This window comes from Chelonia mydas, chromosome 10 (assembly GCF_015237465.2).
Source record: "Chelonia mydas isolate rCheMyd1 chromosome 10, rCheMyd1.pri.v2, whole genome shotgun sequence".
NCBI lineage: Eukaryota > Metazoa > Chordata > Testudines > Cheloniidae > Chelonia > Chelonia mydas.
Window position 1 is genome coordinate 30,311,586 of NC_051250.2, and position 27,543 is coordinate 30,339,128.

A 27,543-nucleotide genomic window follows, 5' to 3' on the forward strand; every position below is an offset into this window, starting at 1 on the left:
GGCTCCGCCAGCGACGCTCGTGCCCCACGTCCCCGGCCCGCGTGCTCTGTGCCGAGGCGGGCAGTCCGGAAGTGGGGGCGGGACTCGGGACGGCGGCAGGCTGAGGGGGAGGGGGCAGCGCCGCGGCCTGGCACCCCGGGCGCGGGAGAGGCGGCGGCGGCGATGAAGCGAGACGTGCGCATCCTCCTGGTGGGGGAGGGTAAGAGCCGGGCCCTGGCTGCCGGGAGCCGGGGATACGCTGGGTAAAGGAGGGCAACTGAGGGGAGTGGGAGGGGCCTCGGCTCCCCCTGCAGGGTCAGCTTGGGTAAGGGGGACAGACCCCCCCCCCCGAGAGATCAGCCCCCCCGGGGCACGCTGGGTAATGGGGGCAGATTCCCCCGCCTGCAGAGAGATCAGCCCCCCTGGGGCACGCTGGGTAATGGGGGCAGAACTCCCCGCAGAGAGATCAGCCCCCCCGGGGCACGCTGGGTAATGGGGGCAGGACCCCCCCCCACTCAGAGAGCTCAGCCCCCCGGGGCACGCTGGGTAATGGGGGCAGACCCCTTGCCTGCAGAGAGATCAGCCCCCCGGGGCACGCTGGGTAATGGGGGCAGACCCCCTGCCTGCAGAGAGATCAGCCCCCCCCCGGGGCACGCTGGGTAATGGGGGCAGATCCCCCCACGCAGAGAGATCAGCCCCCACGAGGCACGCTGGGTAATGGGGGCATACCCCCTGCCTGCAGAGAGATCAGCCCCCCCCCCCCCCCCGGCACGCTGGGTAGTGGGGGCAGAACTCCCCGCAGAGAGATTGGGTAATGGAGAGTGAACCCTTCCCCCCTCGTGCAGAGAGATCAAATCCCTGCAGTTCATACTGGGTGTAGGCAATCTCCTCTCCCTCCTCCCGCTTCCTGCAGGGCAGGAGGCTGGAATTGAAGAAACGGTGGGCTGGCAGAGAGGAAAGAGACCCTCTCTTCTTGGACGGAGGGGAGTTGGGTGACTGGGCTCAGGGCTGTTCCTAGCGAGCCCTTCTGCCCCTGTACCACACTCCACACACTGATGAACACTTCCCCGAGAGTGGGATGTGGGAGTTGTCATCCCTGTTGACCTGTTGGGGAAACTGAGGCAGAGGTAGGGGAGGGGCTCACCCAAGGTCATGCGGCTCATCAGCCCCAGAGCTGGGAGTGGAGCCTGGCTCTCCTGCACCCCAGGCCTGTGTTGTAACCACTAGACCATTCCGCCTACTTTGGCCTATATCTGGAAGGAATTAGCTGATAGAAATTAACTTACCATTGCCTTGTGAATTAGGGCAGAGGAGCCTGGCCTGCCAGGAGCAGAATTTTCTGTAAAATTAGCCCCAGTTGTGAAACATAGCAACATCCAAAGTCCCTCCTGTTCCCTCCATGACTGCCAGGGTGTCTGGGATGTCCCATTGACCAACCCCAAGGAGGGGGCTGCTGCTGTGCTGGGTCTGCATTGCTGAATTCAGTGGGAAAACACTTACAATGTACAAATTTGGTAACCGGAAAAGTTGGGGGACCAGATCCTGAGTTAGTGTAAACTGGCCTCATTTCATTGAAGTCAGTGGTGGGACACAGACTTACACTGACTAGGGATCTGGCCCTGTTTCTGCTTTTATCAATAACTGACACCACATACACTGGATTTTCCATTAATGCTTAGATTACTTAATGTGTCCCTTCCCTATTATAAAGTGTGGCACGTTTGTGATCAGCAGAGGTGCTTTAGCAGGGATCCCCCCGCGCTTTTAAAGATGGGAGGCTGGTGGTAGAACATGCTCTGCAAGGCACATTTCTTTATGTGGTGTTGTGGAGGGTGGCTTTGGATGGAGTTGTTAGGTTGCACACCAGGACCGGGCAGGTTTTGCGCCACTGGCGGTTTGTATTTACTTTTGTCACGTGGGACAACAGCACTTAGAGCCCTGGACAGGTGCCCCCTTTTTATTGTTATACTGATCCAAAGAAAAGAAAGATCTCTAATGTGTGAAGTGGGGTGGATGGACATGACTTTAAGAATCTTACGTTCCCTCTTTGAAATGTACGTCAGTGGGGTTCCATTGGGTTTTGGCATTGCATTTCCCTCTTTTAGAAAGAGGGGCAGGGAGCAGGGGAAATAATCGCAGCATCTCAGCATTCTGCTTGTACATGTGCCCTTCACAGAGGCGGTATTAACAAGAATGGTTCTTGCTTATAGGGCTTCAGCCATGGGATCCATTGCCAGCCGGGGACTGGGTTAGGGAAAGGAATGGCAGAAGGATTCAATCCTTGCCCATAATCCTTGAGCCAGCGTGTTCTAGGATGTAGACTCCTACCACATAGGAGACTTAAAATGGTCAAAAGTCCCTTGTTTTAAAAATATGACCTTAGGTGTGGGGAGGCAAGAGGGCTTTGAGAGCCTGGCCAGATGTGAAGGCCAGGAGAAGGCTCGAGCCAAGAGATGTCTTTTAACCTTGGTTTCAGAGCTGCACCTCAGGGCTTGTCTACATGGGGGCGTTCCCTGGTATAATTGTACTGGTAATACAATTGTACTGCTATGCAGCTGCAGTTCTACCCGTCTAACTCCCCATGAGGAGACTCTTATTCCAGAAAGAGTGCTTTTCCAGTTTATTTTATGTCACTCTGAAAGTGTTGTAAATTAATCTGGAGAAAGACACTGTCTTCTTCAGAATAAGTGTGTCCACGTGGGAAGTCAGATCAGTATAAGTGGACCACTCTAGCTCTGCTGGTAAATTCCCCATGCGGACCAGCCCCCAGAGCTGTGTGCGCACAGGCATCTCAGCTGGGACGTGTGCAATTACAACGTAGACATTCCCCACTGTTCCGGCTCCATGCAGCTTTTTCCAATATGAATAATTTTATTCCTTTTTTCCACACTTAGCTCTTCAATCTTGCAAGGTGCAGTGCTCTGGTTCGGTTTTTATTGTTTGTTCGGAGCTTCTTTTTAAAGAAGTGCGGTCTGTTCAGGAGGCGATTGCGTTCTAGTGGTGTTAGCACAAAGCTAACTATCAGGAAACCTAGGTTTGATTCCTGACTGCCCCAACTTGCAGTATAATGTCAGGCAAGTCCCTTGACCTTTTTGTTTCTTGGTGACCCCATTTGTAATCCCCCACCTTCGTAAAGCTCTCTCCCATCTAGTTCTTTCCATCCATATAAATTCCCCTTCTTATTAAGGAGATGAACAAGAAGTGGGACAAAGTAACAGCAATTTATAAACAGAGCAGTGAAGCCTGGCTAGGCTACAGGCAGAAGAGAAGGAAGGAGAGGATCACGCCCAGCACATGGAATGCCATAGAAACCGGACGAGCCCTGAAGAAAAAAGTTTTAGACACAAAATCCCAGAAGCTAAAGGACAAATACCACAAAAAGTATAGCAAGGCACACTGGGAGGTCAAACGCCTTGTGAGAGCGGACCAACGGCATTATATTGATAATCTGGCAACACAAGCAGAGGATGCAGCTGCTTGTGGTGAACTAGGAACTGTCTACAAAATGACACGACTTATCAGTGGTAAACGGCAGACACCAACAAACACACTCATCAGGAACAAACAAGGACACGTACGAACAACCGAAAAAGAACAAGAAATGTGCTGGACAGAGCATTTCAAAGAATTGCTGAACAGGGAGCCACCTAAAGAGGAAGCAAACATCCAGGAGGCAGAAGATCTTGATATCAACACAGACACCCCTAACGAAGAGATCATTCAAGCCATCAAATCCTTAAAAAATGGGAAAGCTCCTGGCAAGGGTAACTTGAACCCAGAATTGTTCAAGGTAAATCCTAAATTAGCAGCATCTGTCCTGGCCCCTCTATTTACATCAGTCTGGGAAAGGGGAAAAGTGCCATATAAGTGGACCAATGGGGTTATAGTGAAGATACCAAAGAAAGGAATTCTCAGTGATTGTAATAACTGGCATGGTATCACACTTTTATCTGTGTATTATCACGGTGAGCTCAGTTTTGAAGTCAAAACAGGAGTACGTCATGTCTGCAATGCTCTTCAGCATTGCCATCAACTGGGTAATGCGGCATACAATAGAAGACATGCCAAGAGGCATTAAATGGACACCCTTCTCATCCCTTGAAGACCTGGACTTCACAGATGATGTCACTCTCTTATCACATACCCAACCCCATATATACAAGAAAAAACAACTCGACGCAACGCATTCAGCCAGTAAATTGGACTGAAAATCAACCGCAATAAGACAGATATCATGACCGTTAATATTGCCTCACCATCACCAGTACAGATAGAGGATTATTATTTTCTCACCAGTGTAGAAACATTCACATACTTGGACAGCACCATCAGCCAGGACGGTGGAACAAGCCAGGACATCCAGAACAAAATCAGTAAAGCCAGGAACACCTTCAGGAGCTTAAATACAGTCTGGAAATCCTCAAAATACACCACCAAAACCAAACTCAAAATTTATCAGAGCTGCGTACTTTCAACACTACTTTATAGTGCAGAATGCTGGGGAATGAGAAAGTAGAACATGTCCAAACTGTCTTCATTCCATACAGCCTGCCTCAGAAAAATCCTCTATATCTTTTGTCCCAGAACAATCTCAAACCAAGATCTATTGACACAGTGCAGCCAAGAGGATCTGAGCACCATCATTGCCAGGAGGCGTTGGAGCTGGATTGGTCATGTGCTTTGAATGGAAACTGATTCCATCACCAGAGTAGCAATAAGATGGACATCTGAAGGCAATGGCCAACCAAAAACAACATGGCGAAGAGCTGTGGAACCCGAGCTGAAAAACCTGGGGCACAGCTGGGGAACCGTTGAAAGACTTGCCAGAAACAGTGAGGAGTAGAGAAGCTTCATCCCTGCCCTAACCGCCAGAGGCGTAATAGGAACATGATGATGATGATGAAGGAACTACCTTTGTCATGCTCTCAGAACTCAAAAAATAGCTGGTGGGATTGTCCTCAAGCTTTCCAAACGGATTCCCCGTAGACTGAGCTTGAGCAGAGAAAATTGCACCCCAAAGAGCAAATGCTCTGGGAAGTTAGGAGTGTGTGAAAGGGAGGTTAGCTTCTGAACCGTTTACTGATAGGAAACTATGGTATTTACTGGTGGGAGGCCCTGGTGGTAATGTGGTACTGATTTCCCTCTCTGCTTCACAAAATAGTTGGGACTTCAGGTTTAAGGATGGGTATGAATGTTAAAGGGAGCCTGTGACCTTCAGTGGTTGTAGGAAATTTCACCCTTAGCTTCTGGGCTTGGAATGAATTTTCCTTCATCTCTTTGCCCCAACCTCCCACCCCTTTGCTTTGCCACCTGGACAGATTTCAGTCCCTAGTATCTGATGGCTCTGCCACCTCCATTCCCAAATGCCAGGCCTGCAAAGGTCCAGCCTGAACCTCTTGCCTTTCTTTCTCTCACAGCCCGGGTGGGGAAGACATCGCTGATTATGGCTCTGGTGGGCGAGGAGTTCCCTGAGGAGGTGAGCGAGGGGTGGTTTGCCTTTCCTGTGTTTTTAATGTGTCCTGGTCTTCCTGGGAGGGTGAATGTCTGTCTGCCTATCTGTCATGGGCCAGAGACCAGCAGAGCCTCTAGATGTGAGACCAGCGTTAACAGGCTCATTTCTACTATCCAGGGCAGAATGATCTTGGAGCAGCAAAATCTTCATTGCCTTTCTGGGGGTGTGACTGCGTTTGAGAGGCAGGCTTCTCCACTTGGTTTTCTTACCGCAGTCCTGCTTTGGAGAGCAGCCTGCCCTTGTGCTCTAGGGTGCCTGGGCCTTTCTCTGTAGCCTGCTGCTGTTGGGCCTTTGGAATGAGCAGCCCACCTGAACAGCTGTCTGCTCTGTTCCATGCATTGGCCACTAGAAGATGCTTCCCTGGTCAGCACAAAGCAGTGTCCCTGTCCCCGCCTCCACCTCCTAACTGCAATGTGTCCTCTCTAGCAAGGCAGTTCAGGCTGCTGTCTCTGGCCCAGCTGGGAAAGTCCCTTGAAGTGGTCAGTGTTCTCTGCTCTTCTGTGTACATGCAGAGATCCCTGAGCTGCAGCCATCTGTGTGAAATGCAGAGTAGCCAACCTGCCCACATGCACTGCAGAGCTCTTTCCAGCTCCAGGGCATGGGCTGCTTTAGAAAGGGAAAACACAATTAGCCCAAATGGCCAGCGTCTCCCCCTGCCAGGGAACAGATGGTGTAAGTCCCTCAGCCCCTTGCTGGCCCTCAGTGACACTTGCACTGCTGCAGCTCGGTGGGATAGATCTAAATGCCTGCCCCATTTCCACAGCAAAGCCCAGCTAATCAGCTTAATGCTCTTCCCTGGCTGCTGGAAGGTCAGTGCTTCAAGTCAATGTTTGTGTAAGGTTTAAGGGGTGATGGAAGTGCTTAGGGGTTTATCTGCAGGCCAGGAAGGGGGAGGTTTGCCCTTCCATGTCCCCTCTTCTCCTGGGCAAGAGAAGGTAGAATTGCCCCGTTTGGGGCTCCCCTGGGCATTAAGTGTAATGCCATTTCAGCCTCTCCCTCCACGTTACACCGCCAAGGCTGGAGATTATTTTAATGCAGAGTCAGTGGGGTGCACAGTGCAGTCTGATAGTGAGTTGTGCCAGAACATCGACTGGCCCCTGCCCTGGAGCCACAGCAGAACTTGGGCTGAGATGTGAGCACTGGAGTAGCCCTGAGTAAGAAGTCAGGCATTACTCCTGCTAGCTGATCAACAGGCTGGGAAGTAACGCCCACTCTCCATGTCCATTCACTCCTGGGCTAGCTTCCTCCTGAGCCTCTCTGTGCTGATGGGCCCAGATCTGCCCAGGAGGGAGCACCTCCTGGAGGAGAGCAAGGCTGATCCCGTGTCTCCCACTCCTGAGCTGTGGCTGTTTTGAGGCATGTGCTGTGGCCTCAGAGGGGATAGTGCTGAGCCTCAAAAGCTCATGTAGTCCCTGACCCCTCCTCTTTTGCGTCTTTAGGGTGACAGAAGTCTTGTGTGTCTCCTCTTTGTTGTATTCAGCATAGATCTGCCTGTCTCCTCCCTCAAACCCTGCATGCTCTGCCCCTGGGGCTTGCTCCTCCTCATGCTGCCCCGCTGACTGTGTCTGTCTGTTTTGAAGGTGCCCCCTCGTGCAGAGGAGATCACAATCCCAGCCGACGTCACACCTGAGAAAGTCCCCACCCACATTGTGGACTACTCAGGTAGGGCCCCCTTCCTCCTGCACGCCATTGCACCTTCACTGCTCCACCTCTGGCTCTTCCTACTCCTTCCGTCCTCACCAAAACCCACACTGTGCACAAGCCCCTTTCCAGCTGTGCCATGCTGCCAGTTCACGTGGGCTGTCATGAAGCAGGTGGCGGCAGCCGGGTGACTCTGCCTTTTTCCCTTTCAGAATCGGAGCAAACGGAGGATGAGCTGCAGGAGGAGATCGCCAAGGTGAGTGAGGACAGGAGGCTGGGGCAGCTGGGTTTGAGATGGCAAGTCAGGGTGTCTGATTCTTTGCCTCTGCAGCCTGCCCATCAGCTTCGCCAAGCTCTGCGATAGGCCATCTCAAGAGTAGTGTTTTGTTAACAGTTTGCATCACCTCTTCTCTCTTCTCACTGAGCTAGCTCAAGGTCAGTGCTCTTGCTTTCTGAAGTGATTGCCCGGGGGGGCGGGGTTCTCAGGAGAGGCAGAAGACGGAGCATTGCGGGCGTGGGCAAGGTGGCATGGTTTGATCATCAGAGCAACCTTCTGGTGAGCAATCTGTGATGATCCCCGGAAGAGTGGACAGGACCCAGCTGTTAGCAGTTCTTGGCAGGTCTGGCAGATTGAGTGAGGGCAGGAGGGGGAAGTCCCATTGTTATGTGTAATATAACTGGACGTCTTTTCTAATCCTTGTTTGAGCTCAGCCTTCTGCCCTCTCCAGCCCGGAGATCCCATGGGGAAGGAACTAGCCTGGAGTGGCTGTGTGAACCTGCTCCCTCCACCCCACCAGAGCAAGGGTGTATACAAGAGGCTTAAAGTGGGTTACATTAAACCCTGCCTTAAACCCTTGCGTCTTTCTGGGGTTAGCAATAAACTCTCTCCCGAAAGGGGCAGTGATCCGCCCATCTGCTCATTTAAAAGCCATCTGAAGCAGGGGTCGTGGTGGTATTGGAGGGGAAGGGCGGGGACCCAGGCAAAGCATAACAAGTAGGTGGAAAAGCTGATAGTGGCTCAGTGCAGTGGCTGGGAGCTATGTGGGGTATATCACATGGCGGTGGTGAGGGTTAGGGGTTCTGCCCCAGGTGGGGAAGGTGCTGGTTATGGAGTCTCTCCCCAGTTCAGAGCCAACCCAGGCTAGCGGCAAGCAAGGCAGTGCCATCTGCGGCTAGTTGCTAGGCTGTGGATCAGGGTGTCACCGAAGCTCTCAGGGAGCAAGTTTCCACGCTGTAAAATCCACCCTCACTATTGGCGTTAGCTGGCCGATTTGGCAGTCTGAGCAGAGAGGGCTGGCTGAGGGGTTCGTACGGCTGCCCAGCATTGCAGCTGATCTCCTCTCCCGCCTCCTCGAAGGAGCATTTCCCAGAGAGGAATTGAGTCCCATTATGAGGATGCGGGGAGGGGGAAGCTGCCAGGGCCACGCTCTGGGCTGGACTGTGAGTGACACCGTGTCAGGCTGCTGGGCTGTTGCCTTTCAGCAGCAGCTGGTTCACTGAAGATCAACACGTAATGAAATCGGAGCTCCGGCCTGGTGCCGAGGGTGGATTTTGGCAGCTGGAATTACAGGCAGCATCTGTTCAGTTAAGATCATCTGGCTTCTCAAGAGCTTACGAACGGCCTGCAGGGCAGCCTGTATTGGTATGGGTGTGGCAGGGTGTGCAGGGAGGGGCGGGGCGGGCGGGCGGGCGGGCGTTGGTACAAAGTCCAGGGCAGTGGTGAGCCTGCCTGGCTGTTTGTGGGAGGCCTGTCTGCTTGATAACAGAGCTGTACCATGCCCGGGCCGGGCCCTGCCCTCTCCACACTGGGAGAGGAGCATTGTCTGTGGCACATGCTGGTTGTCGGGTAGAACGACCTCTGCCATGCCTGAGCGATGGGCATTCTGGAGTGCTACCCACGGCTCACCCTGCTGCTCTCTCTGCAGGCCAACGTGGTCTGTGTGGTGTACGATGTCACCGTGGAGGCCACAATTGAGAAGGTAATGGGCTGACTCCAGGCTTGTGTGCTTCTGACCTGCAGAGTCGTGTTTGGCCTCGCTCTGCTCTGCTGACTCCTCCTGTCCCCCAGGGATCTGCCACAGACCATGCCCCCAACACTGCCCTGTTCCATGTTCTCCATGGAGCACTACACGCTTCTCAGACGCAGGCTGGGGCTTCCGGGGGTAATTTGATTGCTCTTGCTTCTTGCTGAAGCTGCTAGCTGGTTGTAGTCTCCAGGACATGCCACCCCAGCCCCATCTCCCCAGCTCTGTGTGCAAAGGGAATGTACTGCCAAGAGTTGGTCATTAGCCAGGCCACTTTTGCTCAGAGCCATCACTTAGCGCCTCGTCATTATCAGCCACAGGCAGTTCCTAAAGTGATTCAGGGCATGGAGTGCTGGGGATTTCTTCAGACACGATGGGACTCCATCACATCAGACAGAGCAATTCCTGCCCACTCCAGGTGCAACCCACACTGGATCACGGCCAGCCCACCACCCCAGGAATTGGCCTCAGACCCTCTGGGCTGCAGCCTGCATCCTGTTTATTGTCACATGCACTCTGATTATCTGTGGGTTACAGTGGAGCAGATGGGCCGTGATGACGAGATTGTTGTATTGCCTCAGCCCCCCGCTGGCTTCCAATTAGTGCACAGGCCACATCCCCACCTTCTCTGTCACTCACAGCAGTGGCTAGTCTGTTCTAACAGGGCTTTCTCCTGGTTGCCTTTCAGATTCGGACAAAGTGGATTCCCTTGGTGAATGGGGGAGTTGAAAAGGGTTCCAGGTACTGTACCAAACACAGCTTTTCTGGAGTCCGGTAGGGAAGAGGGCGTGCCAGTAGCGCAATGGACCGGCTCTGGGTCCTGCTCCCATTTGCTCAGTGTGTTGGCTGTGCACACAAGCACTTGAGTACAGCCTGATGATTGCTGGCTGTTTGACGTGGGCTTGGGAACTGGGGGATCCTGCAGGGAAAATAGCTTGGTGCTGCCTGGGAGCTTCCTGCGAACAGCAGTACACGGTATTAGGGAACGGTCGGCCAGCTCATGGGCCCCACATCTGATAGAGGTGGGGAGACTCTGGAGGCTTTTCCTCCTCTCAGGGTCTTGCTGCCACCGAGGCAAGAGGATCTGCTGGTGAAATGCTTCCTGATTCCCGATGTAGGGGAGCAAGTGAGTTGCTGAGTCAGCACAGGACCACAGAGGCCTAAGCTAACCATGGGTTGCTTGGACGTAAGGTTGTCTCACGTGCCCAATAGTCTGGTGAATACATCAGCAGGACTAGCCAGCCTAGGTTGTTCTGGCTGATCCGGTGCCTGGTTCCAGCAGCTGGAGGTGGAAGAGCAATCAGGGGGCTGGCAGTTCTGTTCCTTTGAGTGCTCTTCTGACCAGCCGCCCTAAGAGCACATGTGCAATGTGGGAGCCCAGATGGGAATTGCATTGGCCTCTGTCTTTCCACTCCATGACACTTCATCTCTTCTCCCTCCTAGAATCCCAATCATCCTAGTGGGAAACAAGTCTGACCTACAGTCTGGGAGCTCCATGGAGATCATCCTGCCCATCATGAACCAGTTCTCTGAGATAGAGACCTGCGTGGAGGTGGGAAACCAGAGCACTGTACTTTGATCAGTGAAAGGGGGCTGTCCGTCCCTGTGAATGTCTAATGTTAATTACTAACGAGAGGCCTTGTCCCTGGTTCCATGGGCTGTCACCAAAGTGATTAGGAGGAACATTCTCCATCCTGATTTGGATCTGCCTTCTCAACACTGATCCCTGAAAGAGCCCCAGCCCAGCCCTGGTGGGATCCCAGTCTCCTGAGCCCACAGGGGAACATGACAGAATTCTCATTGGCTTCTGGGAGCGTGAAATGGGCCAAGTGAAACCAACATGTAAATGGGGAATTTCCCTTTTCGGTTTGTTTCCTAGTAACTGTCACTGACTTCAGACCATGCCTTGATCTGATACCTGCCTGGAGCTGAGACTCACACCTCTCTTGTGCCCTCAGCTCTATCTTCCGACTGGCCCCAGGCCATGTCCACTCATGGTCCCTTTCTCTGTCGTTGCACTAGTGTTCGGCCAAGAACTTAAAGAATATCTCTGAATTGTTCTACTATGCCCAGAAAGCGGTTCTGCACCCGACAGCCCCCTTGTACGATCCAGAGGAGAAACAGGTAATCGAAGCCATCCCTGAACCCCAGTCAGCCTTGCTCTTCTCCCTCCCAGGCATCCACGCACTTCCCAGTAACCTTCCATATCCTCCCTGTACACCCTCAATCCTCTGGCATGATTGTGAAGCCTCTTGTTCTTAACTGCTGCCTGATTCTCCTTGTGCTCTGCCAGCCGACAGGCGCCGCTCCTCTCAGCAGAGTTAGAGAATTAAGTCTTCCCCCTCTGCTGCTAAACTCGCTGTGTGCGCTCTGCCCTCCTCCGCAGGTGCAGTTCGTGGGGTGCTAGACAGCTGTTGTAGGGGAGCTGAAGCACACCCTGGGAGTCTCTCACCCAGAAGTGCCTCTTGCGCACATTGAGCCATGCTGCACTGATACAAGAGATCCATCACCAGCCCCAGCAGGGGACAGAGTGATTCGGAGCCCTGAGAAGGCTTCCCCACGGAAGAGTGTGTGGAAAGCATGGGACTGTATAGTGAGGGGTTTGATGGAGGTATCCAGACTAATGACTGGTTGGGAGAAGGGAAACCCGCCACCTCTGTCCACCTGGTTCCAATGGTACAAGAACAAGGGGATGTTCAGTGACACTGAAAGGTGGCAAATCGTCTTAATGTTTAGAAAAGGCAATATTTTTTTGTGCAACACACGGCTAGCCAGTGGAACTCTCTGCCACTAGATGTCATTGAGGCCATGAGCATAGGAGGACTCTGAAAAGGACTGGACTTTTATATGGATAACAAGATCATCCACGGTCATGTTAGGGGGTCACACGGAAGGGAGGCATACCTTCATAGTTCAGGGCACAAGCAGCCTCTGACAGACAGGGGTGAGGAAGAAAATTCCCATGTGGGCTGACTATTGTTCACAACTTACCCCTACCTCTCCAGCAGCTCGTACTGGCTATTGTCAGAGCCAGAGTACTGGTTTAGGTGGACCGTTGCCCTGAGCCAGTACAGGAAGCCTCGGAAGGTGGGTTTGTGGGAGGGAGCACTGAGCTGAAGACAACCTCTTCGTGTGCTTTTCACTATGACTCATTATACCCACAGCTGAGACCAACGTGTGCACGAGCACTTACACGGATTTTCAACATCTCAGACCAGGATAACAACCAGATCCTAAGTGATGATGAGCTCAACTACTTCCAGGTACAGACTCCGTAGCGCTTGGATTTCCAGGGGGTCCCTTGTCCCTGGGCTGTGATTTCACCATGACCACTGCTACTGTTTCACCAATAGTGTTCCCTACAGCAGCTGCACACATCCCCTCCTGCCTGTTCTCTGGAAAGCCTCTCTGATTCCTACTTTCTTCTAACTCCAGGGTAAAGAAAGAGTCCCTTGCATGGCACATTGAGACCTTTTTGGACTCCTGGTCCTTGATGCCAAAGGGGAATGCCAGCAGCTAGTGTTCTGGCACACAGAGATCTGTGTATCTGATCATCTGTCTAGAGAAGGGTTTCATGCCCACACACTGTGAGCAGGGCCAAGCAGAGCTGTGGAAGGGATTGCTCTGTGATGTGTGAAGCAGGATACCCCTAGAGAGTAACAAGGAGTTCTGCTGCATTGACTGAGGAGTAGGGACTCATGTAACAGGAATAAGGCAGAGCTGGCAATCCATGAGGTGAGTGGAGTTTGTCTTCCTGTGATTCAGTGGCAGGTTTTGCTTGGAGTCCCAGGGTGTGCATAGGTACTGGTATAGCAAGAGTCTGGCAGCTCTTGGGAAGCGGCCTTCTAGTTGGAGTAGAGAAATGGAGTAATTAACAGGGGAGGGCTCTGGAGTGGGTTTCAATTCCTTCCCTTCCTTCTGGAGAGCTGGAAAGAGACAGGGAGGCTCTCTGCTGGCAAGGGGCTTTCCTGACCTTGCCCTTGTGTCTCTCGGAGGTAGAAGTCTTGCTTCGGGAATCCCCTGGCCCCCCAGGCCCTGGAAGACGTGAAGACAGTTGTGTGGAAGAACACCACGGATGGGGTGCAGGACAATGGCCTGACATTAAACGGTAACTGAATCGGGCAGCTATTGTGTTGGTGTCACTGTCTCCTTGCTCCGTTCCGGCCACTCTCCCCTCTGGCACCTGGGAGACAAGCGTTTTGCTGGGCAGAGAAGGACGGACAATAGATCTTCAGGAGCATGGGCCATGGTTTTGTACCGCGGCCCACACACCATAATGAAAAAGCTCATTGGGCATCTTCTCGGATGAGCTGATGCTTGGCCTAGAGCCCCAGAGCCACCTGATTCAAGGCCCCGCTTTCCCAGAGGAAGGAAGGCTTCTTTAGGGAACGTCCTGTTCTGACTTTGTGCTGAAGCACCTTGCTGGCTGGGCTGAGCGGAGCTTGCTGCTCCATTGCACCATAGCGCTGTCTGCATGGTGAGACCCTGCCTCTCTGCTCACAGGCTTCCTCTTCCTCAATACCCTCTTCATCCAGAGGGGGCGGCACGAGACCACCTGGACCATCCTGCGCCGCTTCGGCTATGCTGATGAGCTGGAGCTGACGGATGACTATCTCTACCCACTGTGCGTACAGGGCTCATCGTCTCCGATGCTGGGGAGGGATTGGCAGGCTGGGGATGGGGTCCCCCAGGGAGATGGCTCAGAGCCATCTCGATGAGCCTTCCTTTTCAACCACCATATTCCTTTCTGAGGAGGCTTAGGGTCTCCCTTCTGTCCTAACTGACCGTCTGCAACGATGTGTGGTCTCTGAGCAGTGAGGTCCTCCTTTACTCCCAGTGGGTCTGGCGCGGCAGGAGCTGGAATCCAACTGGATGACAGCGCACAGCACCCAGTCCAGTTCTCTGGCAAGGGCAGAGTCACGCTCAGTGCCCCTGCACTGGCCTGTCTAGGAAGTCAGGATGTGGGGGCGGACAGACCACTAACCCCAATGGCACTGTTGATTCCACTGGTGCCCACAGAGGGGAACAAATGGGACCTGGACTGTGACTTTCCAGTGAAATCACTAAGGGGCTTTTGAAGTCTGTTCTTTCTCGGCAAAACTGTTTGGAGCAGTAAACTGTCAGCTCAGTATTCAGCTGGATTTTGCAGCTGCCTCCTCTTCTCTGATCCCTGTCATGCCCCCAAACTAACGAAAGGGTTTGTACTGTGAGCTAGAGAATCCTATAGCCAAAGCAGCAGGGCTCGTGGGGGGTATAACAGGGCTCTCACATTGGAAGGGGAGTTACTGTGACTTAAGCACCATTGTGACATACCGGGGTATAATTCGGGCTAGTGGGAGACTGTGTCATCCCTGCCCTGCAACTTTTGGCGCCTTACAATGTTTTGCTGAAGCAGCTCCCAACTGGGCTGCTCCCAGACAGCCTCCAGAATGCAAGCCATGCCCTGAGTGAAGCATAGCTTCAGCATGCCAGCCACACGTGGGTTACATTCCGGCTCTCACCAGCCTGGGTTATACTGCAGGGTGACCCCAGCACACCCCCAGTCCCAGATTTCTCCAGGAAACGTGCGTACAGCCCTCTCCTGGACAGTACACAATATTTTCAGTCCGTTATTTTTTAAAGGGTATCATATGCCAGCTGATTGATTGTCTCAAATAGTTACTCAGACACGTCAGTTTAAACACATTGGATTAGATAAAACAGTAAATCAAGTTTATTAACTACAGGTCGAGATTTAAGTGAGTACAAGTAATGAGGCATAAAAGTGAGAAATGGTTACAAGAAAAATCAAGATAAGACATTTCTTAATACCTGATTTAACAAATGATACCAGATTCAAGCAAAGTTTCTCACAACATGCCCTCTGCAGTCTTACTGACCAAACCCTGTAGGGCAGGACCCATCCCGCAGAGTCCAACGAATGCTTCCTTTGTCGCTCCAGGTGCAGGGAGAGAGAAGAAGGGTCCCTTGTGGGGGTGTTTGTCCCTCCTTTCTCTAGTTTCAGTCCCTCTCTTGAAGAACATTTCCAGCGGGGCACTAGGAGACTGTCTGTGTGGAAGGATGTTCCTCACTGGCTTTTTCTCACCTGTTGGAGCTTTGTTTGTTTTCCGTCCTGCGTGATAACTCTGTTCCCTGCTTAAATGCAAATGAAGCAGAGCACACATTCCTTTGTTGAGGACAGACCTGTTTACCAGCCTCAGTTTGGGTGGGGCTGTGGGGTTTGGAACATGTGTTAAGAACTTCATACAGGGAACTCTTGTAACGTCACATAGTGTTGCCACACTTTTTTTAACAGGACAATATTGACCAGCAAACTGAGTTTTCAAATGATACCTCACAAGACATGCCTTGCGCAAAAATTATTGCACTAGCGTGTAGGGTGTGAAGATGGGTGTATTCTGTCATGGCCATTCTGTCTCTTGCTGAATACTGCACGTGGAGCTTATGGCAGAGCAAAATCAACACAGGAGGGGCTGCAGCAGCATTTCCCCCCGCCCCCCAACTGAGATAAGCATCCCAGGCCCAGGAAAGAATCCTGTATTCCTGTAAGTGAGGTTTCAGAGTAGCAGTTGTGTTAGTCTGTATCTGCAAAAAGAACAGGAGTACTTGTGGCACCTTAGAGACTAACAAATTTATTTGAGCATAAGCTTTTGTGGGCTACAGCCCACCTCATTGTAGCCCACGAAAGCTTATGCTCAAATAAATTTGTTAGTCTCTAAGGTGTCACCAGTACTCCTGTTCTTTTTTCTGTAAATCAGGGACACCCAAACATAACCAGCTGAGGGCTGCATTAGCAACTTGCCCACAGACTGCGCCCAGTTGCTTTGAAATGGAGCAGATTGCAGCCAGGCCACTGGGATCAAGACGAGGCATAGTCAGCTGGGAGCTAGTCTCTTAAAACCATAGTAGGGCGCCAGGGGCTGCACTCTGGCCTTGCCTGTTGTTGGCGTTTGGGAAGTTGGCTGTTTGGACACCACTGACCCAGGTCTCCTCTGCCTGCCCATTGGAGCTGTGTGCACGTGGTTGGCCTGTTTGACTCTGAGGGTGCATGCTGCCAGTGAGAACTGATGCAACAGGCTCAGTTCAGAGGATCCAGACCATGGGCCAGATCCTCCCTTCTCGTGGAATTGTTTTGTGTTGTCCCCCCGCCATGGGCTTTTGGATGGCGTTGGGCAGCCATAGCGATTCCTGTGCTAGTCACCAGGTTCAATGAAGAGAAGTCTGAGTGGACGTCCCCAGTGGGGGAGTTAGTGTGTCCCTGAGTGCCTGGTTAACAGGTTGCACTGACTTGTTCTCTCTCCCTCCCTGCAGGTTCCGCGTGCCCCAGGGCTGCTCCACGGAGCTCAATCACTTTGGATACCAGTTTCTGCAGCGGATGTTTGAGAAGCACGATAAGGTGAACTGGGCTTTGCAGGGAGTGGGGAGGCAGGTGGCTGTCAGGCTGTCCAATCCCACTGCGAGTACCCTCACAGTCTCGCAGACATGCTTAGCTGACTCTGCGCTCTTGCTCACAGGGGCATCTTTGCAGTTGCTCTTCACGCAGTCCCATCTGCTTATTCTGTTGTCCTTGCATTCTCCTTCCTTGGGGGGGATTGGGGTAAGGCAGCCATGGGCTGTCCTCTTTCGCACAGAGAAAGCATCTTCGTCGCCTGCATGTGACCTCTGGATACAGAGGATATTTTGCAATGCATCGTAGCTAGAAGTTAAACCAGACTCTCTGGAAACTCCAGCTGCTGCAGAGCATGGCAGCCAGCTGTCTGACCAACACAGCTTGTTGAGAGCACACAACCATAACCTATGATAGTGCCCATCCTCGAACAGTGGAAATCTTAGTAACAAAGGGGAGGCTACTAGGAATTGGAGACAAAGCCACCTTGGCAGCTGGCCCACAGCAGTGGAACAATGATAAATGACCACATACCAGACAGCCATCAGGGGAGAGCACAAGGCCCAAAGAGGGGAGAAGGAAGAAAGCAGTTTTTGCTCTTTTCTGGCTCTTTGAAGAGTGAGAGAAGAGCGTGCCACCTCTGTGCAGCTCACCCATCTGGGGCGTGATGCTCCAGTTCCGCAGTGATGTGCGCCGCATAAATACCCAAGTCCCTGTGTGCTCTGAAGCAGGCCAAGCCTCAATTCTGCAGCACTCCAGTGTGGCGAACTGATAACTCTGTGGCAGCTTCCTTTACGTGTTTTAAAAAGGAGGGTTTTCTTGAGTTCAGCCTGAAGGCAAACAGCCCAATCGCTCGTCTCCCCCTTTATTTGGTTATTCAATTCCATGTTACACTGCTCCTGCATTTTCCATTCTCAATGTGTTACTGCATCATAGAAGCTGTCTGGGGCAAAGCTGGCAGCTGAGTGATGGGCAGTTAGAGCTTTTGGCCCCTGAGAAAGTGAGGAAGGAAGTTGGGGATTGTAGGGTAAGCACATGGGCTGGGTGTTTCTGCTAAAACAATCAGCAGTGAAACAGCTGTTGACACTGAAGTTACCATCTCTAGGCTTCAGGGTTCGCACTCTCCTGAAGAATGATGTCTGTTTCACACTGGATAGATGTCAGTTTCAGGCGGATTCAGGCTTTCTGCAGACTCAAGAAGACAAGGTTGCATTGTTTACAGGTGGCTCCCGTTGTGGAGGGGCTCTCTGCAGCTCTAAGGCTTAGAAATATTTTTTTCAACGAAAGCTGATCGGGAGCAAAATTCTGCAGCAGCAAGTGATTTCTTCACCCGGGTGTGCTGTTACCGAATCACAGAGTCTATGGGGCTCCGGCTGTGCCCGGATAAATACATCACTTCAGCATAATTAGCCAGCATGTGGGCATGTATAGCTGTGCACAAGAGTGTATCCATAATGCTCTGGGTCTCCAGGTGGCTCCCGCTTCAAGCATCAACTCTCCCTTTGTGTTCCCAGGACAGAGACGGAGCCCTCTCACCTGTAGAACTACAGAGCTTCTTCAATGTCTTCCCCTATGTGCCCTGGGGACCTGAACTCTACAACACGGTATGCACCACTGATAAAGGCCTGCTTTCACTGCATGGATTCCTCTGCCAATGGACGTAAGCGCAGTCCCTCTCCATCCCCCTTACTCCAGTTCACTTAGCACATCCCTGGCTCCGTCACGGTTCTCTGTAACTGGCAGGGTTCTCTTTGCTTGGATCCCCCAGGCTGGTATCGTATCTGGATGTCCATCACTGCCTAGAGTACTTGGGTTACTTGGGCTACCCCGTCTTCTCTGAGCACAACTCTCAGACACAGGCAATCACAGGTACGTCATCCCTCCAGTGTCTCCAGCATTGCCTCTGCTATCCTTGGACCCTTGGTGCCCACCTTCCTAGTGCTAACACAGGGTTCTCTGCATCCCCTACTCCAGTTACCCGGGAGAAGAGAATCGACCTGGAGAAGGGTCAGACCCAGAGGAATGTCTTCCTCTGTAAAGTGATTGGCCCCAGGGGCACGGGCAAATCTGCGTTTCTGCAGGCCTTCCTCGGGAGGAACCTGGCTGTGAGTATGCATGCTTTCCTGCCCTCAAAACCCCTTATCTCTCACCTGGAAGCTTGAAAAGATGAGGCCTTCAAACTCCTTCTGTGTCGCTGTGCATATGTAAAGCAGTCCCGGGCATGTACTGACTAAGGGCTGGGAGCCCAATGCCTGGAGTATCAGTGAGGAGACCTATTAATTCATCTACTTCATCCCTCTAGCCCAGTGCAGGATTGTTCCCTACAGCACATTCCCTCATACTTTATTCCGACTAGTTTGAATGTCCCAAACAGTGAGGCTCCCACCAGTTCTTGTGAGCAGACTGTTCCACCTGAGATCTGGTAGATCTCACTGACAGTGTTTTCCCCTGATATTCAGCCTAAGTTTTCTTTCATTTCCTGGAGCAGAGCAGCAGGGTCCTTCCTCGCACTGCTTCCCGCACTAGGAGGCCCTCTCTGCTCTGGGGTTTTGGGGGAATCGCCCGTTCCCTGGGATGAATGGATGAGGAAGCATCTAGTCTTCATAGCTGCTTACTCAATAAGTCTGTATCCTCTCTGGTTCAGAGGGCAGCTTGCTGTGAATGGCTTTGTTCATGTGCCAGAAGCACAGTGAGCTGGAGCCGCTCCCCTGTAATAGTTTTGCCTCCAGTAACAGGTTGCTGTAGCGCTTGGGGACTCTTGGGACAATGTTCACAGGCACCAATCCATGGTAAACGTTCTCTCTTCCTCATGGCTGTACTGCTGATGTCCCCTTCCTTGCAGGCACACAGGGAGTCCCCGGGAGAGCTGTCCTTCTATGCAATCAACACTGTCCAAGTCAGTGGCCAGGAAAAGTATTTAATAGTAAGTCCCATGGAGCAGGAGACTGGGGAAGCTCTCGAGGATGGACTAGCCGCTTCCTCGGCCATGCGGAGAGCAGAAAGGCTTCATGGGGATCTTAGAGATGTCTCAATGGAAATGGTCATGAGGAGGATGCAAGCAGCATTTAAGACCTCTCCAATATGCAACCCCTGATCTTAAGAGTCCATTCTGAAGTATCCTCATGGTTTCCAGTGCTGTTTGCTTTGTCCTGTAGTTAAAGATCTATTTCTGCTAGGCAACCACTTTTGGGTGCTCTCTAGAGATGTGGCATATGCACCACCTACAAAGGCATGGAGAAGGTAGTGACTCATCATGGGTCATAGAGCAGGTCGCTGCAGTCCTGACTCCCAGCCCTCTGCTGTAGCAACTAGATCACAGCAGCCTTTGGGGCTTCTGCTTCAGCGGCTGCCCTGACATGCTGTTCCTGCGACAGCCTTGGGTTGGCATGACCTGTGCGTTGGTGGGAGAAGTGCCACAGTCTCCAGACGCCATGTGATCTTCTGGCTTCATGTCTTGGCTATCTTCTCTTGGTCCACTTTCCTTTTCTTTCCTCTGCTCCAGTTGTATGAGATTGATGTGGACACGGAGTTCATGAAGGCATCGGATGCGGCTTGCGATGTCGCCTGCTTAATGTACAACGTGAATGATCCCAAATCTTTCAACTATTGCGCCTGTATTTATAAGGTAAGCATCACGTCCTACCCTGAGCAGCAGCCCCAGTCCCTTGGAAGGAAATCCGCGTCCTAATGGGAGGGGCAGGCTGTACCGTACCGAGGATTCCTGCTTGCGCTGTCCCATCTGTTAGTGCTAGCACCGTGACAGCAAAGCGCTACCAGTTCCACCAGGGATCCTGCAGGTGAGCCCCCCTCACAACAGAACTCACTTGCTGTTCTGCAAGGTGACCTTCCCGACACAGGGGCCACCCCTGCCACATCCCAGCTTTGGATTCTGCTGCTCCCTTTCCCCTCGATGTTTAGTGGGTGATGACCACTTCCCTTTATCTCCCTCTCGTGACCTTTGTGTCTCCTACACAGCAACACTACATGGATGGACAAATTCCCTGCATCTTCGTCGCCTCCAAGTCAGACCTGCCAGAAACGACTCAGCAGCATGGACTCTCGCCTGCTGAGTTCTGTTACAAGCATCGCCTGCCGCCACCATTCTACTTCACCTGCAACAGCCCTGGCCTGCCCAGCACCACCATCTATACCAAACTGGCCACGGCAGCTGCCTTCCCGTCAGTACTCTTTCTGAACCACTAGAGTGCACTCTTCTAGGCATGCGGCCTGACCATGGGCAGGCAGAATGCATGTGAGACTGAGGGGTGTAAACACAGCCTGCAAATGTTACCAGCTCAGGCCCATGTTATGGCACTTAGATGATGGTGAACAGGATCCCTTTTAAGCCAAAAGCACTTTAAATACATCCGTTTATTTTTATTTTATGGCTTATTGCTGTCAGATCTGAGCTCCTCACCCATTCCTAGCATGCCTGGGAGGTAGGGAAGTATTTCTGTCCTCATCTTACTGAGTCATAGCGTGGTATGCCTGAGAGCACTTTCAGTAAGTCAGTGGCAGAGCCCAGAAAAGATCCCGGATCTGCCTTAGCCACAGGATCAGCCTTCCTGTCCTTTAGTGTGAGTAGGGTCTGCAGAGAGAGTCTGTAAAAATAGCACCTTCGCTCCCACTGGCCTGGGAGCAAAGTTTATTTTTAAAAATTGAAATAAGTGTGTAGCCCTGCACAGCCAGCTCAGCTGTGGGGGAGAGAGCTGGATTCCATTCCAGCCCATGCACCGCCAAAAGAATCGTCAACTACGGTCCCATTGCAGGATCTTTATTGTTGATGAATGAGTTGGAAAGAGCCCAGCGAGAATTTCTAGACCCAGGCGAATCGGTCTTGTATTTTCCCCCTAAACTGATCAGATTTATACCGAGATCAGTAAAATGGAGCCCCATGAGGCCATTTGTACAGAGTTGCTTTCTGGAGTAGAAATGGGTCGCCCAGTCAAGCAGATTTAGGCTCAATATTTAGGTTTGGCAAAAGAAAATAACTAGAAAAGTTCCTGGATAGAACATTGCCTGCAGTAAGAGCATTGTTTTAGTAGAGGGAAGCTAGAAAATGAAGCTGACCTGTCTACTTAGGTGCAGGGAGAAAGCTCATACTGGGAGTAAATTAGATTGTTGATACTAGAAGAACGATAAGCAGATATGAGATGTTTTCGTTGGTCTCCATTCAGTAAACATTTTTTCTTTTAGCGCTGCTGCTTTTTTCTCCACAATATTAAAATTTAAATATTCCTAATATATCTAGGAAATTCAGTATAAGTAAATAACATGCATCATGGAGGCCCTGGGCTTGGCTGTTCTTTGATTCAGCAGTGTATGAATAATGGATTTTTCTCTCCTTCTTGGGGATGTGCCTGGATTATATAGAATTGGATGATGCAGGCTTGCTCAGGAAGCTGACTCGCATGGGGAGGCTTGGTCCAGTTCTGCTTAACATCCTCGCAACTGCACTGTAATGCACTCCAGACAGGCAGGCTCCACCGACCTGTCCTGTGGGCAACTACTGGCCTTGATCCTCCAGGGCATGGAGTCCCCCACTTTGAAAATATTTCAGTCTGAGAGGATCCCCCCCACCCTCTAAAAAAATAAAAAGGGGTTAGCAAATTACTGTACATATATGCTTACCATATTTCAAGTTCCCAAATAGAGGCCACGGGGAAGGCGGGTACAGCAGCTGCCATGCTCAGGCCGTGAGCAAAATAGGAGAAGTAAGGTAGCAATACTATACCATGCCACCCTTCGGATCAAAACAGAGGTCATGCCCGGGAAAATCCCAATGTATGGTAACCGTAAATTAAGGGTTAACTGTTTAAGCATTTGGAATGAAATGCAAAGGATCTAAAGATTATTGTAATGTTTTCTGTGATCTCACAACCCCCCTACAGTTGTCTTTTGGGTTGGGACCCCCAGTTTGAGAAACGCTGTTCTAGGGCTTGCCAGTAACTGCCACGTCTCAGCAGCCCTTAGTGCGTTTGATGTATTTTGATCTCAGCGTTGAAAGGTGTAAATGCAGCTTGGCCTAGAAAGGAAGAGGTATAACTCCTGGTTCGTACCAGTTATTTTGATGATGATGTGCTATTTATACCCTTGCTAAGAAGAAAGCATGTCGGTAAAGCCTGTTTCCATCCCACCCATTCATAACTACACTCAGAAGGGCAAAGGAATGGCTTCATTCCATTGTAATTTGATCTGATGAACTACCAAGGGATCAGTGCACAGATGATGGCAAGGACCAACCTTACAATGCCTCCTTTGGTCCTCCGTATCCCTTCTCCTCTTTTCTCCCTAGAGACAGTGAAAGATTTTCAGATTGCAAAATTTCGAGACAATTCTCGGGTTCCCCTTTTGGAGCCAGCTATAGAGCTGGGCACATTTTTTTCTTTAAATTTTGAATTTTCCAAATTAAGAAAAAAAAGGGGGGGGGAATTGTCCTCCGCACCCACCCCCGTTCTGCTGCTGCTTTACAGGTTCTCTGCTCTACTCAAGGGGTGAGGCTAGCTCCACCGTCCTCTGGGGAAGTGCTGGCCCTTTGTTGTCAGCTGCGGACTGAAAGGAGCTAGGTCTGGGGCTCTCTGTACATGCACTTTTTGCAGGTATGGCATTGTCATGCCAGTGCAGAGCGCTTATTCCAGCACTACTGCTCTGTAAGCTGAGGGCTGGCCACAGGAATCTATCACATGGCCAAGTGCATCCTGTCCTCTTGGGCTGACAGTTTCTCTAGTGTCTGTGTGGTTGTACGACCTCGTCTGTGCAATTCACTGAATGGCTTCTTGTCTGTTTCTTTGCAGTCACCTGAACGACACTGACCTGGGAGCTGCTTCCTTCTGGCTCAGGGTAGCCTTGGGAGCCAGTATCACGGCTGTGGTAGGATTTGCACTTTACAAAGCACTGGCAAAGAGCAAATAAGGAAGAAGAGAACTGACCTTTCCCCCCCCTCCCCTTCCCAATGCTTACCTAAGACAGACACCAGCTTCCTTCTCCTACTATAATGCACCCAGGTAGGCAGGATCAAACTGGCCCTGCCTGGACCCCCACAAGGAAATTCCTTCCTCCCCCAAACCTGATTACAGCACCAGCAAAGCAGACCCACAAACAGGATCCTCCAGACCTAATGACACCAACCAGCATGATCAAGAATGTCGTTCTCTACACTTCTAACGTACCCATCACTAGGGGTTTGACTCTGAACGCCCCATTGCTCAACGTTACCCTCAGTCCACTCTGCCGTGGGAATGTCATGGTCTCCACTTGTCGTGTCTGAGCATCTGCAAAGCCTGGAGTCCAGTCTCCCGGGAGCAATGAGGGGGTCACCTGTGTCTCTTTTAATATTGTTTTTAACACCATCTCAGACTTGAAACAAACGACGTGCCCTGGGAAAGCTGTACATATCTTTCAGACCGGGGCGGCAGCGATCACGCCTGTCCAGTCTTTTATTCCCAGGGAAGGTATCATTTTATATCATAGTGTGGTTCACGGGGACTTCCTGGAGCCCACGGGGACTCTGCAAGCACCAGAGTTGGTGCCAACTTGTGTTTTCTCTCCTCTGGGGTAGAGATGTGCAATGAGCTTGCGGCCCTGTCCCTATAGCACAAGGTCTATCAGGAAACAATGGACAAACTGGGACTTAGGAAGCCTAGGCTACCTAAAAGAATGTATTGTAAAAGGTGCCACACAGAGGGGGATTTACCCATCGTGCTCCTTGCCATCTAGTAGCCATCTAATGTCTCCTGGTATTTATTGGCATATCCTTGTGTTGACGGCTGGCCAAACCCTGTTGTGAGCAGTTGTCCTGAATACCTCCTTACCTTAGAGGCAATGTGACTCTCCAAGCTGCCGGAGTTTAGCAAAGCTACACTTCTGGAAGCATTGTCACTTACAAGGTATTCCAGGGACCCTTCTGCCCTTTCCACATGTCCAGGGATGCCATCCGGTTCAAGTTAATATCGGAAGCCTTTACGATGGTCACCAACAACCCCCTTAGATTAGTAAAAGGGAGCCTTTGAAAACCTCATCTACTACTTAAATATTCCTGTACTTCACTTGGCTTTGGGCAATGGAAATTGTTTATTTACTTTCCCTTTCTGGCTTTCCTGCACTAGCTCAAGGCTGCCATTTTGGGGTTGCAAACACTGCAGGGGTAGAGCAGTTTGGATTGGAACCTGCCTGCCTGTTTTCTGTGACTTTTACATTCAATGTCATGAAATGACTTTTTAATAGTAGGCTTTTTCAGATGTTTTTTTAAATTTCCATTTGGGTCTAACCTACTGGTGTCCCTGTAAAAGACCCTGCATTGTGACATCACTCCAGTGTCAGCCAAAGGCAGTCACTAGAAAATGATTTCCAGGTGCTCACCGCCTGCCTGCTCAGCCAAGCTTCCTAGCACCTGCTTTTGTTGTATCTATTCCAGCCAGTCCCACCATGCACAGGTATGGGGGATTGCTGCCTGGCAGATCCTTCACCCACTTGTCCCATGCTGCCCTTCACAAGACCGTTTCCCCCTTTCCTACCCCATCTCGCTTGGGTCACCAGTATTAATAGGCATCATGGGAGGTGTGTTAACCTGGGCAAGGATGGCGTGTTTGGCAGCGTGGTATACCGGCTGATTAAGCAAAGGACTGATGTGCCTGAATTCGCCGTTAGAAATGTGGGGTTGGTATACTACCTGTACAGTGTCAAACCAATACTGTAATGTTCCTGTGTCAGCCGCAGTCCCTGATGGAATTTGTGCCGTTGCTGCGGATGCTCAGTGACTGGGTATTGTGCAGCTAAGTAGCCAATGTCTGTACTGCATGGCCATGGTCTGAGCAGGGCTCTCCAGCGGCACACAATACTTTGTATACGTAGCTTTCACTGTTGAGTCTCCTGGAAGTTCCTTGAACTGGAAGTTTTGCTTTCTCTGACACTCTGGCTTTTTCTGATCCAAAGTGGTTAACTGGCAGACGCAGGGGCTGCCAGCCCCTTGCTGCTCCTTCTCTGGTACAGACACCAGCTCCCATTTCATTGGCCCAGCACAAAGCCCCAGTGGGACTAGCTGAAGACCGTCCCAGGGGTAAGGACCGTCTTCTCCACCAGCCAGTCCGGGCCTGTCTCTGCTTTCCTCACCTCCCGTCTGCATAAAGTTTCCGCTCTGTTTATGACTTTTGCTGGAGAGCTGGAGAAAAACAAAGTGTTGATTCAGGAAATGCCGCGAGCACTTCAGCCTTTGGCGCACACTCAGGGCAGGCTTGTGTACAGTATCCTTGTGGGATGACCTGACGGAAGATGTACCTGTTTCCTGTATGTTTGTCTATAGTTTAAACTAGTTTCGGGCTGAAGGCTGGGCTCGTAGCAGGAGCGTGCGTTTGAATCCTTTTGTGTAGGGGGTCCTCTGGTGACTGAGTACAACGTCTTCCTCCTTAACTGGCGTGCTGGGGTGGGGATTGGGCTGGCTCCCCAGTCTGGGGGCAATGCATCGCAGACTTCTCAGGCTGGGCCTCCTCCAGTGGCCTTCTGAAGGAGCTCAGCACGGCCCCCATCCTCTCTGATTCTTGGTGGTGGGTAACGTGTGTGCTTGTCAGAGGGGCTCCTGCTGCGGAGCCTGTCTCTCCGAGCTGAGGCAGAGAAGGGTGGGGTGGGGGGATTTTGAACTTGTGGCATTGGCTTTGCGGTGCGGAGGCTGTGGCTGTGGGTCTAAGTCTCCTCGCCAGGGGGTGGAGGAAGAGCACCTACCGGCTGCCAGAAGCTGACAGACAGACTGGGTGCTGTTGCACAGATCAGTGAGTCGCCATGCTTGCATGGCTCTGCAGCACAGAGCTGACTGGCAGTGAGTGCCCTCCCTCAGGCCATGGGGCATTGGCTAAATCAAGGCAAAGGGCTCCAGAGCATTTCTGTTTTTAACCGAGCCACGTTCCCCTTTTTCAGTGAACTTTGAGTGTTCACATGGTGCACAGCCGTTGCCAGAGGGCCCTCCTGTCGTGCTCCAGGCTGCCCCACGACAGCAGGGAGCAGCATTCAGCTAGCAGTGCCCAGCTGCCTCTGTCCTTGGGGCTTGCTGCGGCTGAGAGGAGCTGGCTCTTTGTGAGTGTCCGTGTGAGATGCCATCAGCCCACCGGTGGCCTGGGTTTGAGCTTTCTCTAGGAGTCACTCTCATGACAGCTGCCGTCCTGGTTGAAATGGAGGGCACAGTTCTGTGGCTTTTCCCCCCCTTGTTCCCTTGCCCACCTCTCATTGCTGGTGGGAGTAATGTTGATTCCATCATACAGTGGAATCTGCACAATCTTCTGGCTGGAGTATTTTTTGGGCCCCCAGAAGCCATGTTGGCTGTGTTGGGTGGGCCGGGTCCGCTTCAAGTTTCCCATTTCACTGGCTGTTCCCCAGTCCTGGTTTGAGTCTGTTAAGTCTGTGATGGCCTGCTGTCACAGCCAAGACCCAAATGTGGCATCTTCTATATGAAAAACACTGTAATGAAGTGCAGAGGCCGGAAGGCGGTCTGCTCTTGACATTGTTCCAGTGACAGTCCGGATCCTATAAAGCCATATGATTTTATCAGATAAATTCTGTAAAAAAAATACATTTTTATGCACCTTCTGGCTGCAAATTCCTTGTCTGCTTTTCTTATTGGCGGGGTGGGAGAGGGTGAGTCGTCCTCTGAAGTGTTTCATGTAGATGAAACCACTTTGATCTTCTGCTTGGTGTATCAGCCAGGAGCATACCTGGTCATGTGTCTTGGTAGCGAGTGTCTGGGATATGGTTACATGCTGTTCCCCAGCCAAAGGGCCCTTCTTTCCTATGTTAGCAGCTTGGCAAATACTAAAGGTTATTTCAGGTGCTGGGGGAAGATCCCAGCCAGTGTTAGAGGAAAAGGCAAAGGTGGCAAATCCCATAGGTAGGAATCTCACCCATTCCTGGACACAGCCTCTCCTCTGCTCAACCCAAGCCTGAGGCACCGAATGAGGCTGCTGGGAGCTTAGAAAACAGCTACCACCACAGCATGGGGAAAGAAAGAGCCACCATGA

The 27,543-nt window shown here is 51.6% G+C and overlaps 1 protein-coding gene across 5 annotated transcripts; it reads left to right on the forward strand.

The window, feature by feature from the left end:
• Positions 1-71: 71 nt before the first annotated feature.
• On the forward strand, positions 72-27,115 carry RHOT2 (ras homolog family member T2). 5 transcript variants are annotated; one of them, XM_037910528.2, is made up of 19 exons: positions 72-199; positions 5,397-5,455; positions 7,072-7,153; positions 7,345-7,388; positions 9,058-9,111; positions 9,845-9,897; positions 10,600-10,708; positions 11,179-11,280; positions 12,321-12,419; positions 13,156-13,264; positions 13,660-13,780; positions 16,468-16,552; positions 18,058-18,203; positions 18,312-18,412; positions 18,518-18,648; positions 19,386-19,466; positions 20,046-20,168; positions 20,519-20,721; positions 23,338-27,115. In XM_037910528.2, the coding sequence occupies exons 1-19, from the start codon at positions 163-165 to the stop codon at positions 23,453-23,455; spliced, it is 1,857 nt and encodes a 618-aa protein (XP_037766456.1). In that variant the 5' UTR covers positions 72-162; the 3' UTR covers positions 23,456-27,115. The 5 variants fall into 5 exon arrangements, with proteins under 5 accessions (XP_037766456.1, XP_037766453.1, XP_037766454.1 ...); XM_043523597.1 differs by having other exon boundaries at positions 197-242; XM_037910525.2 differs by lacking the exon at positions 9,058-9,111.
• Positions 27,116-27,543: the final 428 nt, after the last annotated feature.